This window comes from Branchiostoma belcheri, unplaced genomic scaffold, assembly GCF_001625305.1.
Source record: "Branchiostoma belcheri isolate BF01 breed outbred unplaced genomic scaffold, Haploidv18h27 scaffold264, whole genome shotgun sequence".
NCBI classification, from domain to species: Eukaryota; Metazoa; Chordata; class Leptocardii; order Amphioxiformes; family Branchiostomatidae; genus Branchiostoma; species Branchiostoma belcheri.
In genome coordinates this window covers 47,436-63,521 of record NW_017803870.1, presented here as the reverse complement: position 1 = coordinate 63,521, position 16,086 = coordinate 47,436, and the positions used below count along the sequence as shown (strand labels likewise).

The 16,086-nt window shown below is 38.3% G+C and overlaps 1 protein-coding gene across 1 annotated transcript; it reads left to right on the top strand.

Annotated features, from left to right (window-relative positions):
* The first annotated feature begins 793 nt into the window (after nucleotides 1–793).
* Nucleotides 794–5,106, top strand: LOC109472055 (von Willebrand factor A domain-containing protein 2-like). Its single transcript, XM_019771631.1, has 8 exons — nucleotides 794–941; nucleotides 1,486–1,624; nucleotides 1,958–2,119; nucleotides 2,665–2,921; nucleotides 3,609–3,724; nucleotides 4,188–4,249; nucleotides 4,388–4,530; nucleotides 4,958–5,106. The coding sequence occupies exons 1-8, from the start codon at nucleotides 821–823 to the stop codon at nucleotides 5,104–5,106; spliced, it is 1,149 nt and encodes a 382-aa protein (XP_019627190.1). The 5' UTR covers nucleotides 794–820.
* The last annotated feature ends 10,980 nt before the right edge of the window (nucleotides 5,107–16,086 follow it).

The window sequence follows — 16,086 nt, the reverse complement described above, 5'->3', positions numbered from 1 at the left end:
TGTTCTGTTCACATTTAGTGCAGGAACTCAAAAAGCAGCCAAAATAAATCTAAGTAAGAAAATGAATGTTGAAAAGTACCGAAAAGATATAAATACTAGTTTTACTAAATTAAATAGGATAAATTAACTTCATGACACGTTTATTTTTCGTCACTGTAGCTAACCAGCTTCTGTTTGGGTACATTGAAGTCCGCACAGTATTCATGCAGAGCTACAGAGACCAGTTTTCAACATCATATAGAATATTAGCCAGCAGTGTAAAACTAAATGTGAGTATGGCTACCTTTCTCTTTATCAGATCACCATTTTGAATGCCGGACACAGAAAAAAAATAAATGAATGCAATTGTTAAACTGAATAAATGTGTCATTAATACTCATAGTAGGCATCATCAGGTCGGGGGTTCCCGGTCCCAGACCATCTCCCTCTAGTCCACACATAGACTAACGTTACATAAACATATAATTTATATGCTGGGGTTTGTTTAAGGTGGACTACAGCATTCCTGAGAGATATCTATGCGGGTGCAGTAACCAAAAATCTATTTTGCAGGTACTCCGCATTTTTGGTAGCCTCTACGGAGTTCGATCACTGGCAGTTACAAACATCAAGCCTGGGTAAGTTATTTTATTTAAGTTAAACCATGATAATCTTTTTACTGGGAAAATGGACGATCACAAAAAAATTAAACTGGTGCTTACAAATAAATCCATCTTAACACATTGGTTGAAAAAAAACTGGCTTTTATCTAACTTCGTAATTAACGTATAACCGTTCTATTTTCAGCACCACGGCTACAACAACCTGGGTTGATTTCCAGATGAACTGTGCTCAAACAGCTGTGTCAAACATTGTCTCCACCTACCTGAATGTTACTGATTCAAATCAGATGGTTGGAACTCTGGATATCCTCGCCGGTTCGGGCTATCTATCCATCGATGGTAAGTTTTCAGTTCAGTGAATTGTGTCCTTCAAACGCTGGTAGTAAGTGATGGATAAAACGTTATAATCCTTTTGCCTTTTAGTACTCATTTTGCACTGTTGTAGATAGAATGACTGTCTGAATTGTGCAATGTATTAATGAATAGAGATGTGATTTGCATGGTGATGCAATGGCAGAATATATAGCCATTATCTTTTTAGATTGGCCGTGTGTATTTATTGCCTTGGTCTTCTGGCAGGTATCTTATGTTTGCCACGCTCCACATGTACTGTTCTTGTGAATTGTAATAGATTTGATGTATCGCTACTGCCTGGGTTCCAAAGTGACCGGCCGGACACAGAGTATGCTCTGGGCCCAAGGCCAGGATGCACTTCCCAGGAATATATGAAACATAAACTGTTGTGTAATTATAGCGAGTTTTTTTCATACAATCATATCTGATATAATGAAATAATCTATGATGCATCTATACTACTACTGTAACATTGCATATACCCTGGAAGTTTGAAATCTCTGATTTTGTGTTCCAAACCATGTTACAGCTCCCCGATGTGGAGTGGAGATGGACCTGGTGCTTGTACTTGATGACTCGGGCAGTGTTGGGGCTGATAACTTCAACACGTTAAAGGAATTTGTAAAGAGGCTTACTACTCAATTTGACTTTGGACAAGGAGCAACAAGGTAATATCAGCAGAAAAATGTGACACATATGATTGATGTCCTGTTTATATTATTGGCTTGTATATATTTTCTTGTATCTATTGTCTTGTATTTATGTACCCAGGGCCACTCTGTAAAGCAGTGATATGCTAATGAGTAACATGAGTGCTAAGGAGTGCTATGCTAATTCACACTCCTCTAGTAGTGAACACCGAAATAAATAAATAAATAAATAATAAATAGATTAATTATTTGCTATTGAAATGCGAAGGGGTTTAAAATAACTGTTTTCTTATTTAAGAAAGAGTTATGAAACCATTTTATGCTATCAATGCTGATATTTCTTTCCTTAAGGCTTGGCATCCTCCAGTATTCTACTGATGTAACAACCGTCTTCAGTCTGAATTCTTATGACACCTTGGAAGACATCAACACGGCAGTTGATGACATGATTTACAAGGGTGGAGGTACCAATACTCACCTGGCCCTCTATGAACTGGTTAACAATGCATTCAGGTACTTAATCCCATTGAGTTAGCCCTATGTTCTACTTGTAGGGTGGTCAAGAAGATTGTGCTTTATTTTATTGCCCACCGGGACTGAGAGTACCAGATCTTATTCATGTAACTAAACTGTGATACGTGTAATTTGAAATCAAACCAATATGCACAGAATGGGAAAATATCCAGTAGGAAATATTGGAGAAACCGTAGCATGCCAATAGCTTACATGGAACTGTTACACAACAGGTGTTCCTTAAATTTGTTTTTCCGTGACCACATATAAAATCCCATCCAACTGATAGTCAAATCTCATGGAGATTTACCTTTCTGTACGCTGTCAGCATAATGCGATTTATACATATTTACATTGACCTTGAGTGCAACTTTATGTTTTATTCCTTAAGCAATTAAATGGTTATGGTCCTAGGCCCCGCCAAACGTGATACCTTCTCTACATCCTATCTTAGCTTGTGTTTTATCCAGACAGGGACCAGCTAAGCGTATATACTAACTGTTTTGGGGATCGCAAAAAATTCATATACATGTTTGACCGTTTAGCGTCCAGAATGGTGGGCGGCCTACTGCCAGCAAGGTTGCAGTCGTCATCACTGATGGGATGTCCACCCAGCCCATCACCAGGGCTGTACAGGACGTCAAGGCTGTTGGAATCATCGTCTACACCATGGGTGTTGGTACTGGAACTGACCAGTCAGAACTGCAACAGCTCGCTAGTTCTCCAGACAGAGTTTTCGGTGCATCGAACTATGACTCCTTGCTAACTATGACGGGAAGTCTAGCAAACAGATTCTGTGATGGTAAAGAACTGCCTACATTTCTTTACTTTCCTCCCTTGTTTCTATCTAAATGAGAAAACAACATTGTTCTTGAGAAACGCTCTTATAACTAAATTCGTGTGGGGTTGTGTGGCGTTGCGGCAGAGTGCGCGACTCGGAATCGAGAGGTCCCGGGTTCGAGTCCTGACATGCCACCGATCTTGTGCCCTTGGGAAAGGCACTTTACACGACTTTCCTCACTTCGCTCAGGTGAAAATGAGTATTGTCCTGTCATGTATTTGTCCCCTGTTTTGGTGGCGGCATTAATATAAGTTGAAAAAAAACTTGAGTGTGCCGTCACCAAGTCTGGTTATTACATGTTGGAATAATAAAAAAAACTAAATTCTAAGAGTTCGCACTGAGCAGGACACCAGTTTCTTACATCCCTCCAGCTCTAATATTCCTATTGTGTTTCAGAAGAATGATAAATGTAAACAATGATGCAACATGTTTATTCATGTATATTGAGTTATCCAGTTTGATGCATTAAAAAATCCCGAAACTTGAACATTTTGCTTTCCTTCATGTGTGAAACTTGTTTGTGTGCCTCTCCCAAACTTTAATTGATGTGACAATGTTGATTTATTCCAATATCATACGGGACACAGTGTATGTTTACAAGGGACGGGGTCACTAATCTTTTGCTGATTTTATGATTGTCACAATCAGATGGCAGCAGTGTGGTAAGCGTGGCCACTGTAGATCTGGACCAGGACTTCAGTATCCAGTTGTTGAATGTAACATCAGCGTCCTTCATCACCCTTCGAGCAACATTTCTTAATCAGGTAATGCATTATACCAAAGGACTGTGTTCCTGCTAAGAACACAAAACCCACTCATTATGCATAACGCAGGACTATTCATTACCCACTCACTTCCTTCAAAGAAGAGAAGAAGTCAAACCTCATAAAAGCAATCATAGTAGTATAAGTATAGTTTAAGTTTTTCCAAACAATAGTTGTCTGCTCCCTATTATTGCATTGTACCGTATAGTATCTCTCACTGTGTAAAAGAAATTAGCCTTCGGGCATGATTTTACAAATAAAGATGTACTGTACAGTGAGTGAGCTTCAAAACAAAGTTCAGAATTGTTGAGCTAGCCGCTAGAGCATTGCTTACTTTGCAACAATTGGTTACCTGAATGTAAATTGAATATCTACCACTCATGTTCTCATATGTATAATATGTATCACTCATATATGTTATCATTATTCAAATTTTTATATTGTTACTTGCCTTTTGTTGCAGCTGAATTTTGTGCTTGGACGTTTTGCCAACCTCGTCACTGTTAACATCAATTTCCAGCCAAGGTGTGAATATAAAACCTTTGACAACTTAAAGTTTCCAAGATTTTCACGTAGACATCATTTTCAAATATTATTTAAAATTAAGTTTAAGATACGAACTATATTGTAATTGGTTAAACCAAATGTGTTTACTCCCCATAGTCTAAGCAACAAAGTCAGAGTGGTTTTCACTATGAACTGTCTGGGATACATTGTCAATGAGCTTCAAGTCATCATCAACCAAGTAGCATCATCTCGAACCTTTGGCAATGTGACTATCACTGCTGTTACTTTTGATGCCCACGGTAATAACAACTTTGTACAGCTACTAGATATGCATTCTGTTTATATAGCAAGACTACTGGATGTTCATTTAGATGTATTTTTGTTATTTTATAAATGGATCCTAAATAAATGATTGGGAAGTATAGCAACAATTCTTGGTGTGATTGATAAGAACACAAGAACCCTAATTCTGCTGAACAGTGCAATGTATTACAACTTCGCTAAATTCAACTTCAAACTTGTATGTATTAATATTGACAACGGTAATGTTCCCTAAACGTATTTTACAATCAGCGAAGCAATCAACACAATCATTTACGAAGCTGCACATATGTTATGAATAACAGAACAGCATAATGATAACAGAATAAAAGAATAACCTTTACGGGAAAGCTGCTATATATGCTAAATGAATAATTGCAATGTCTTTTTCCTATTCATGGTTAGATCCTGGAGTTCTCTATGGCATTGTGGAGGTGAACAGAACATTCACATCAGAGCTGCGAAGCATCTCCAGCTATGAGGCTGCGGTACTACGTATCACTTTTACATACCAGGTAAACATATTTCACTATTTCTATGTCCACTATGATTGAACTATGATGGCCAACGTTTAATTTGTTCACATGGAAGAAAAATGAAAATCTGAACTAGATCACATAGGTCATTGGGGCTGCGTATATTTTTCAAGCATAAAAATTCAATTTTCAACTATGCTGTCTTTCTCTATGGTAATACACGTACTGAACTGTTGCGTAAAAGGGCTTTTTTTGGAATGCTCTATTAGAAAAACTAATACCCTAAATGATGAAGATGACGATTATGATATGTGTAAGTGTTGTACACGTTTTTATCATTATTCAGATAAATTGATTACTGTATGTCTATTACATTTCACAGTTACTGCAAAGCTTTGCGACCAGCGTCAACTTTGCTAGGGTCACCAGCATCTCCCCTGGGTATGCTTTATCAGAATCTTTGATAAAGGCTAAGCTTATACAATGAAAAAGTTAACACTGTTGAGCATTCAACAACAAGAGCCTGATTCAAAAACCTATTTATAGAAAACTATACGGCGTTTTAATGATTGTGTTTTATAGAATGCAAATTTATGTAGAAAGGAATTAATATAGTTTCCCTTTCTCGAGTTCTAATCGTTTCTCTGAGCATATTATCTTTGTGATCATCAAAAGCGTAAGTACATCTAGATGTGCATGGATTTGATGTAAGAATTACACAAAATCAACTTATCGTCGTCAGAAACCTTCAAAACAATATTTATTGGTAACTATGTGTTTTTGCTTTTTTATTTCACTGCAGATATGCAGCGACGACAACACTAGTGTCCTTTGTTACCTCTGTGAGTGCTAATGTCACCGATGCTGTTCTCGTCAATTTCAACGCTTCTGTGGCTGCGACCCCAATGTTCCTTCAGGGAACTCTTAGTCCAGATTGTAAGTCTGTTATATCAACTTTTAGACATAGACTGCAATAAATGTAGATTAATCAAAACTCCATCACCTTTACCAATAGCCAATGCTATCTTAACTGTAACTGAGCTTTGTTGATTACTCTTCTACGATACCACTAGTTACGTTTTGGATTCTGCATCGTGACGAAATAATACAGTTACTGTAAATTCAGGTAAAATTTCGGGCAAGGAATTCAAAAGTCAATTTTTATTTGCTGCATTTGCCATAATCACTGGAACCACTCTTTATGTACGATTAATCAGCAATCCTCTGAATAACCTGCCTTATTCCGCTACAGTACCAGTGTGCCCTGCAAAGTTGGATGTAGTTTTTGTCCTGGACGGTTCTGGCAGTGTTGGCTACGACAACTTCCAACGCATGAAGTCCTTTGTGAAAAGAGTTGTAGGAGGCTTCGTCATCGGACCTTCAGAAACCCAGATAAGTGTGTTTCAGTACAGCCACTTCGTTGTTCAAGAACTTGCTCTGGACACCTACGGATCCATCAATGGGATTAATCAGGCTATAGATGTGGTCATGTACCAAGGCGGGGGGACGGCCACAGGACTGGCGCTGTACGAAATGAGACAGTACGGATTCTCCTTTTCAAACGGTGGCCGCCCAGGAGCAAGACGGGTCGCTATTCTCTTAACAGATGGCATGTCGACTGACAGCGTTGACAAACATGCAATGGCAGCCTGGCAGGCTGGCATCAGCTTGTATGTTGTTGGGATCGGATCAAATGTGGACATGAATGAGCTACTGGCAATCGCAGGAACTCCGGACAACGTCTTTAGTCTGGGCAACTTTGGGCAGCTACAAGATCTCAGCAACCGCCTTCCAAGTCGCCTGTGTGAACGTATGTACCAGATTTTGCTTAATCTAGTTATCTGGTGTGACATTCAACCATTACACAGTGACCAAACTATATTAAAAAGCGTTGTTGCTTTTAATCCACAGTTTGCAAATCAGTCCAAAATGTTGACATTTCTTTCAAGCAACGATTGTGACATCATCTTTAAATTTCTGCGTTTTTCTTGTACACAGTAGATATTTAAACAATAATGTTCGACATTATCTATCTATTAGAAACTAAACTAAAAAAATTCTTTCTTTCAGTTGGAAGGAGTACCAATTTAATCTTGTCCCTAGATGTTACGTCTGTGCCCTGCTCCCCCATCTTACGACAACAGTTTTTCTGCCTTCAGACCGTGGTAAGAACTATTGAAAAATCAATGAATTATAGTACTGAAGTACTAATTATATGCACGTAGGTATGATGACATTAGGTCTAAACCAGTCCTGCACTTTTTAATTGCTTGCTTACATCTCAAACGCTGCGTAGGCTTTTATCGAATGACCAGTATGGTAAGTAATTTTGTAAAGCAAGAAGCTATAATTATTTATCATCTGTATGATTAAAGATGCTGTGAATTACATGACATTTATCTGGTATTTACCATAGCTCAACGAGGTCGGACTTTCCTACCAGAATGGGATCCTTTCAGTGGCACCAATCAACCTTATTCGGTAGGTAGAACATTGCAAAAGTTTGTCCAACCACAAACAAATGTTATGGTCGAAGGATGGATAGAGATATAAGAAGAAAGTATTTCATTTCATACTTTAATCTCTAGAGTAGAAAATAGTTGATGAAATTTTCTGTGAAGATGGAAAGACATTTGGTTTTAGCTATGATTAGTTGATTAAGTTGTATTTTTCAACAGAAAAAAATGAAACAAAATGAATGAATAATTTGTATCCAAACCAAGTATTTGGTAGCTATAAACAATTTGACCATAAAACTACCTTTCAACAGACCTCTGGAATACAGCTACATTTTCCGGCTGGTTTTTCACCCTTACGCTCAAGCTGGCATCATGAGCATTGTAAATCCGGCCACAACTCAGCTGGGGAATCTGACAGTCGAATCTGTAGATGTCAGAGATGATGGTAAGAGTGCAGTTTCGTTTGGTTAAACTAGTTTCATCTGTGCACTATAAAAATTTGACAGGAACCGCTATATTCGTATGTTAGCAGCGGGTATAATAAATGACTGTACGAGTACATGTGGGACACCATTGCCATTGTGTTTGTTTTGGTCTGTCAAAAATGACTTGCATGGTCATAGTGCCAGATGATTTTATTGATAAAAGGATGACTGTAAATGCAATGACTGTATACCGACCTGCATGTATGCAGCATGGACAATGCCCACTACATTACGTAAACTATACAAGTATACATTTGCAACATTAAATTAGGTTTGTGAGCTGCTATATATATTGAGAAATGGACACATCATGGCAACATGTATCATGTCTGACTGAAGTTCTTCTGGTGTTATGGCATTATATTCTGAAATTATTTGACCTACTGTTACATGTAAAGTTGTAATCAATGTATTGCTTTTCTGTAGACTCCCTGTCGTTGTTTGTGATGGTTGAGGTTAACTACACATACACACCTGGGCTAAGTCAGCCAAACTCTGCAGTGTTTGCCAGTTGGACAAACATCTTTGAGTCAAAGGTACATTGTGACTTTATTGATCAGTAATAGATTATTGATATTATTTATAGCGTTATTGATTTATTCTAATATATAATCAAGGATACCATTGAATTTTCATGTCACATTGGTCTCTAGATAAATGTGGCTGCTTTTGGTTGGGGACAGTGTCCTCAGTTGAACAAACTAAGGAGAAGAGTTCTAAACTCATAAATGAAATTGATATGCCTTGAAATTAGCCTTTCCCTAAAGGTTTATGATTTTACAATGCTTTGATGGAAATTTATATGAAAATAAACAAAGCCTTTTTTTACAGTTGACTGGGATAGAAAATGTCACAGGATTACTGTCTGTTATTCCAACTGCGTTCAGACCAGGGTAACTATCTCTTACACTGCAATTCATTTTAGCACAAAATGGCAGTGGGGACTGTTGAACGCTAGAATAATCAAATTCAATCCACAACATGATCAGTAATTGATGTCTGCTATTAATTAGTATTTCTTCAACCCATGGCAGGTTGACCATATTCATTTATTTCAATGAAAGAACTGAAAGTTTATCAGTTCAGTTGCAATATATCAGGTCTACATTTGCTTAAACTCTTATATTACCTCTAGGTCCCAAGACAGATATGCTCAATCAACACTATACATGTATGCCAACTACGTATGTTCTTTTCCATGCGTAGAGCAGGATACGTTATTTTTATGTATATTGAAAATTTAGTAATTGACGTTTTATATATCACTATTTTTTTTCAGGAATACAGCCACAAGTCTCATTGCAGACGTGACACTGATTGTCTCCCAACCATCCAGCATTTTTGTCCAAACTGCCCTGGTGGCAGGATTCAGGTCTGGGGACATCAGAGGTCACCCAGTCATTGATGGGACTGTGTCCACCTCAGGTAAAATAAATACAGCTTACACCATGTAGACACACCATATATGTTTTGTTTTACAAACCTAACGCTACTACATGTATGTATGTTTTGTAACTTCCTATAAAGCTTCGGGTACATAAAGGCTGTATATACTGTCTGCATGGCTATTAGACATATTAGATATTAGAATAGAGTATTTGTTATTCGATAATATTCTGATAAACTTTTTTAAATATTAACTGAATCATTAATATTCTTTGTCACTGCCCTAGTGTTTTACTTGCTATAGCTATACTCACTAATCTGTTGTAGTCATCACTCAACTGTTGTAGTCATTGTTGTACATAATTATTATTAGAAACATTACTTGTAAGGCAATGCTTTTGTTCGATAATTATATTACTGTCACAGTGTTGTTGGCTAAATGGATGTACAGCTGTGAGGTAAAGTCTGAATTCAAAGACATTGCTAGATAGCATTTAGCAACACTTATAGTACATCCCCTACAGTTTTTTTTATAGTTTTCTTCATCTAACGAATTATTCTTTCTACAGTTCAAACCTGCCCTGTGAAGCTGGACCTGGTGTTTATCCTGGACAGTAGCGACAGTGTTGACCTGCAGGAGTTTAACATGATGAGGAGGTTCCTCATAAAAACTGCGGGAGACTTCAACATCGGGCCTGATGCAACACAAGTCGGACTGGTACAGTATGCAGATGTAGCTGAAACCAAATTCGCCTTAGATTCCTTTGATAATCCAACCTCCTTGATGAATGCCATTCAATCCATTCAACACACTGGAGGTACAGCCAACACCGGTAATGCTTTGGATCACACGGCGCAGTATATGTTTGCCAGCAGGAATGGGGCACGACAGGATTCAACCAAAATAGCTATACTGCTGACTGGTGGGGCTTCCTCTGATGGCGTTAGGGCAGCAGCACAAACGCTGCGGAAATCCAATGTGATCACCTATGCCATAGGAATTGGCAGTGGAGTTGACTATGATCAGCTAGACTACATTGCAGGAGCTCCAACAAGTCTGACAATACTACGGTCGTCTAGTGATCTCATACAGCTACGCAACACACTGCCAAGACAATTATGCCAAGGTGTGTATCTCAACGAAACATACATGTCTGGGCTTTATAATATAAGGCTCAAAAGATATTTGCTTTTTGTTTTGGTCACTACTTCCTCAAATGCACTATTTGCTTTATTTTATGTAATTGCTAAACTTTCCTGCCAAGGAGTCTTACAATTGAAAGCTACTCTGTAATCCAAGTACTCCAAGGCTACATGAGAAAAACTTGTTGCTCAATAAATTATTCCTCAATCATGTTACAGTCAGCTCCGGTGTGCCATACATAGTGAACATCCCCATCACCACATACAGCTATTCCACTGACTACCTGGATGCCAACACTTCCACATCTCTGCAGTTGTACACGCAGTTGAATGAAGCTGTGAGTAGATAGGTTAAAGACCAAGATACATAGGGCATTCCCTTCCGAGATTTTGTATACTATTTTCAAATTTAGCTCTCATACATATTAGATATAATATTTTCTTCTAAGTAATATAATCGACCTTTCTTCTCTGTGTAGACATATAACTGGTGCTGCATGCGTATGCCGTATACATAGCTATGTTTTAATTGCATCAATATAGTCTGTCTTTGCCAAACAATAGTTTGTGGTCTACTGTTAGCAGTCTATCTTTTCAATCTAAGAAAGAACTGCTTTGGAATTTTCCAGGGAATTTTACTCTTGGATATAAGTTGCATGGTTGCATGTGCAGTGGATATTCGAAATATTTTATTCCAGCATTACAAGATATTTCGTAACTATTTCAGGTCAACCTGAGCTTTGCAGGTGTTCCGGGATTTCTTGTGCAGCCAATGTCCTTTGTACCTGGGTAAGAAATATTTCAAAAATTTCATGAATTGTAGACATTGTGTGTACATAAAAATATATATCCCTGGAACATGTATATCCCTGCGAATGCCTGAGGAAGAACCATCCAGGCTTTACGCACTTTACGTGCCACCTCATGGTAGAAGGAGACGTGGTCGCCAACCCACCACCTACCTACAGTACATCCAACGGTTGCTATAGGCGACAACAACTCGGACCTTTCCCCGAAACGCATTGCTGACATCGCCCAGAACAGGACTAACCGGAGGGAACTCACAGTCGTCTGCTCTAACGCAGCCGCCAGATGATGATGATGTACATGTACTGTCTGTAACATTTTTCACCCTGATAAAGTAGTGGCAAAAATAAGAACATCAGTGTTCCAGTTGTCAGTGGTTAACTTTAGCAAGAACCTTCAAAATGCATAACATTGAAAACACATCTATATATAACCCTGTCACAAAACACGTCACCTAGCTTTGCAGTAGTATAAAATGTACATGCATGCATTTGTTTATTAAGTTGGTTCGACTAAACGATTATACAGAGGAGTGTGACTCGGTGTCCTTCCTTCAGGACTGAAGTATACATCACAGCACGTGTCAACTATTTCAGCCACAGTCCATGAAACCATGACCATACCAAAACATACAATATGATCTGAGAAACATGATAAGAATTGTTTATTTTCCCTCATCCCTTAGTCTAGATTTTTATCGTTGGGGGACCACAGATGATTTGGCAACCATATTTCTCCACCTTGTATTTTCTTTAAGTTTGCTAATTAATTTTCAACAATTGGTTTTGTTACAGACCCGGAAATTCTGTCGCAGCTATATGCCAAATGCTCATCTCCCCTTATGCCGTCACTGATGTCACTACCAGATTCCAAGCTTTCAGCCCACAGGGAGGTCTTTTACAGATCAACACGGCCCAAATCAGGGTGATTGAAGAGCGTAAGTGTGGCCTTATTTCATGTATGAGAAAGAACATCCACATCTGCTTTATAAGATAGGGAGTACTACGTACACACACATGCGTCTATCTAGAAATAGAATCATACAAATGACAAAAGACAAGGTCTGTAATTTATTTAACTGTGATTCATATGCTTTTGTATATGCTACATTGTACCTGGTACCAATGCTGCGCAAAAAAACTTTATATAACTGAATGCATTATTACAGTGTTTGGGACGCCAATTTGTAAAGGCCTTTTGCCCTCCCTTCAACTTATGTAGATTTGTAATATACAAAACAGTGCATGACGTTTTGTATGCTAAATATTGTTTTGACCGTATCTAGTCATTACTTTGAAACATATATTTCGTGCTTTCAGGACTCAGACCTATCTACCTGCAGTTACAGCTTGTTTACAACTTCACCCTGAATCTTCAATCAAGGAGATCATCCGAATTTGTAGATCTGTCATTGCAGCTAGAAAACGTGGTATGAAATATACTCAACAACTACATACCGTAGTCCATTTTAATGCTCGATACTACTGGCTATGCGTATTATCTCGACAGACGTGCATGGCTATATGAGGTAGCAAATGGTGGACTTTTGTTGTGAATAAAAGCTTTAAGTTAGGTTTATGTGTTATGATTTGCACGAAAATAAAACGTGACAAAAGAAATTGGACTTATTCTCTTTTTTTCAGTTCTACCTTATGTTTGTTGGAGACCAGAGTTCAATTGCTTCGATCTCTGTTGTCCAAATAGGACCAGGGTAAGTTAAGAAAAAATTACAATGCCTTCAATCATGGAGGTGCTTCAATTAATATATTCTTACGATTTTCTTCACAAAGGAGAGAAGAACATGGTGGAGGTGTTGTACAAATAGAAGCTGCATGCTGACTAATCTACTACAACATACTAACTTTTTCACATGTAAAACCTTGTAACTGTAGCTTTGTAAATGTACTAATTTCCTTAAATGTTAACAATGCTTCATATCATATGGATATATAATCCATGAAATAATCCACACAATCCTTTTCAATCTCCAACCATAACACATTAACCGATGAAATGTAGCATTCCATAACAGAGTCTAAGCCTCTTGCTAATGGCTTGTGAATGATTTTTTTTTTTCAATTCCGTTCGTGATTTCATCTCCTTTCTTCTCCAATGGAAGCCTTACTGAAAACACCATCACAGTGGTTGTTGAGTTCAAAGCATTTGATGCGGCCATAACATCTGCCATTAACATCATTGAAAATGCGACAGCAACTGGAGTATTGGGACAATTTGAAGTCATTGATTATATCATCCAAGAAACGGGTTCGTATATAAACATTTGTGTAATACTAATCTATTTAACCGGCTTTTACTGCACCCTTGTTTTATTTTATTTTTCTTATTTTATTTTAACTGCACCTTGATTTTATTAAACCTCGCATACACTACATGAAATGCAGCCGATTCCTTATACTTTCACAGCAGTACGTCTCGACAGGTCGCATAGCACGTATACATAACGTATCATTTTAGGTCATGATCACGTATTGAAGGATGATATTCTGTCTGCGTGTCAGAATTTGTAACGGAAAAAATTCTAAGGTTGACTAAATACCAAATATGGTTTCGCGCAGGCTCAGTAGGTATTGCCAACGTGCTTCGTACAGTGAGGTATACACATTTGATCGATTTTGTCGTAGTGGGGAAAAGAAAATGATTCATGTAGCATATGTATAATAAGAAAAATAATACTTTTACATGTTTCTATTCATGACATCCATCAAATCCTTTAATCATTTCAGCTCCAACTTGCCAAACACAACTGGATCTTGTTTTCGTGTTGGTTGGTACTGAGAACGTGGGTGAGGAAAACTTTGAAAAGCAAAAGAGCTTCGTCAAAAAGATCATAAGTGATTTTGATATAGGCCCCGATAGTACCCAAATCAGTATCATACAGTATGCAGAAGATGCACGAATGGAGATTGCTCTGGATACCTACTCAGATTATGAGTCCATACAACGCCAGTTAGATGACATCAGGTATATTGGAGGATATGGATCAACAATGACAGGAAGAGCCATCGACTATGCTTCAAGATTTGGATTCTCGTCAAGAAATGGAGCCAGGGCCCGGGCTACTAAGGTGGCCGTGCTGTTTACCTATGGTATTTCACATGATGACGTTGCTGGTCCTGCCCTCAACATGCGGAAAGGGAATGTCTTCATCTACGGCATTGCTGTTGGAAGTAACGCCGACTCTGACCAGATAATTAGCATTTCTGGGACATCAAACAACCTGAGACGGCTTGCGAACTTCAATGATCTTAACGAGCTAAGAAATACATTGCCAACTGAGATCTGCGGCGGTATGTATCGTATAGCTATCTGGTAAATGCACGTTTTAGGTTGGAATGTTATCCGTATGCTTCAAATACTAGAAATCAATGCTTGCAAATAAATTCCTAATACTTGAATTCTCGATACTAAGAAATGCTTCTGAACTCACATGCACTCTATTAATTCCAACTGGTGGTCGCTTCGAAAATGTATTATTATTATGTAGATCAAAACATCAAGATATGCCTTCTATGTTTAAATGACTATCATCTTGTTATATTAGAATATAAATAGAAAATTCATGACTATCATTTTGATTGAAATGAAAATTACTTTCTGACATTTACAGTTGGGAACAGTGTACAAAGGATCATCAATATCAACATCATTCTGCCAACTTCAGCGTCGATCTTCTTAATCCCCAAACGTCAGCCTGGATGGAGCTCTTCACACAACTTGACGTTTCTGTAAGATTAGAGATTGTTTAATAGAACACTTTTCTCAGCCTTCGTTCCTTCTCTGTAGCTGTCTTTGAACTTTCTCTCTTCGCATCGTGTTCTCTGTTGCAGCGCAGCGCAACTTGTTCGTGCTAGGGGCTGCTATGCAGCAATGACGCATTTTATAGCTAACATTTTGCTGGTACGAGCGTAAAGGTGAGCTCGGTCGTCACTGCAAAGATCTCATCCAGAAATGCTGTGTGATACTGAGCATCCTTGTAGAAGGCCTTCAGTACTGCGCGTGTATCTGCTGCGATGGCTGTTGCGTTACCAATGTATTTGTTCCTATTAATAATTACTGATCATGATAAATCTAATGCTATTTGCTGGAGAATGAGTCAACAGCTAACAGACATTCGTATACATTTCCATTGCAAAGGGTAAGGTTGCATCATTGATATTGTACCTGCATTACACTCATACATTTCAACATTTTGTTCGCTGCATTGGAGTATGCATGACAGCATGGCAATCAAGGCAACTACTGGGTTGTGAACTGTTTTTCCACAACAAGCAAACGGTGCTATATGGCAAGCAAACTGGTATTAGAGATAACGTGTGCTGGGTGTTGACCTGTCAGTGTAACCCCGATATGTAATTAGCAACACTTGTTACTGCTATTTAAAAGGATCTATCGTTAGCTATTTGCTTTAAGTCATTTTAAGCTATTCATACCGATCCTTGTCCAAAACATTTACACAGCCTTAATAATTTGGAATTTACCATTATTGATTTACACAGTTTTGCAATCCAACTCTTCCACCAGTGGATGACTAAGTGTTTTTATGTTTGATTGATGTCGCTAGCGCTCTTCGTGCTTCATAATTAAAAACTCCTACCAAATAGTTGGTAGGCGGGCGCTCGCTCTTCAGCAAAGTTACAAACGCCAGGGGCGGCTCGCATAGTCACCAGAATGCAGCGTCGTGCAGTGGTTTGGATCCCTATTCGCCAATGTCTAATGTTCGTCTATGTTATAACGATGAATCTTACCCGTCAAACAGC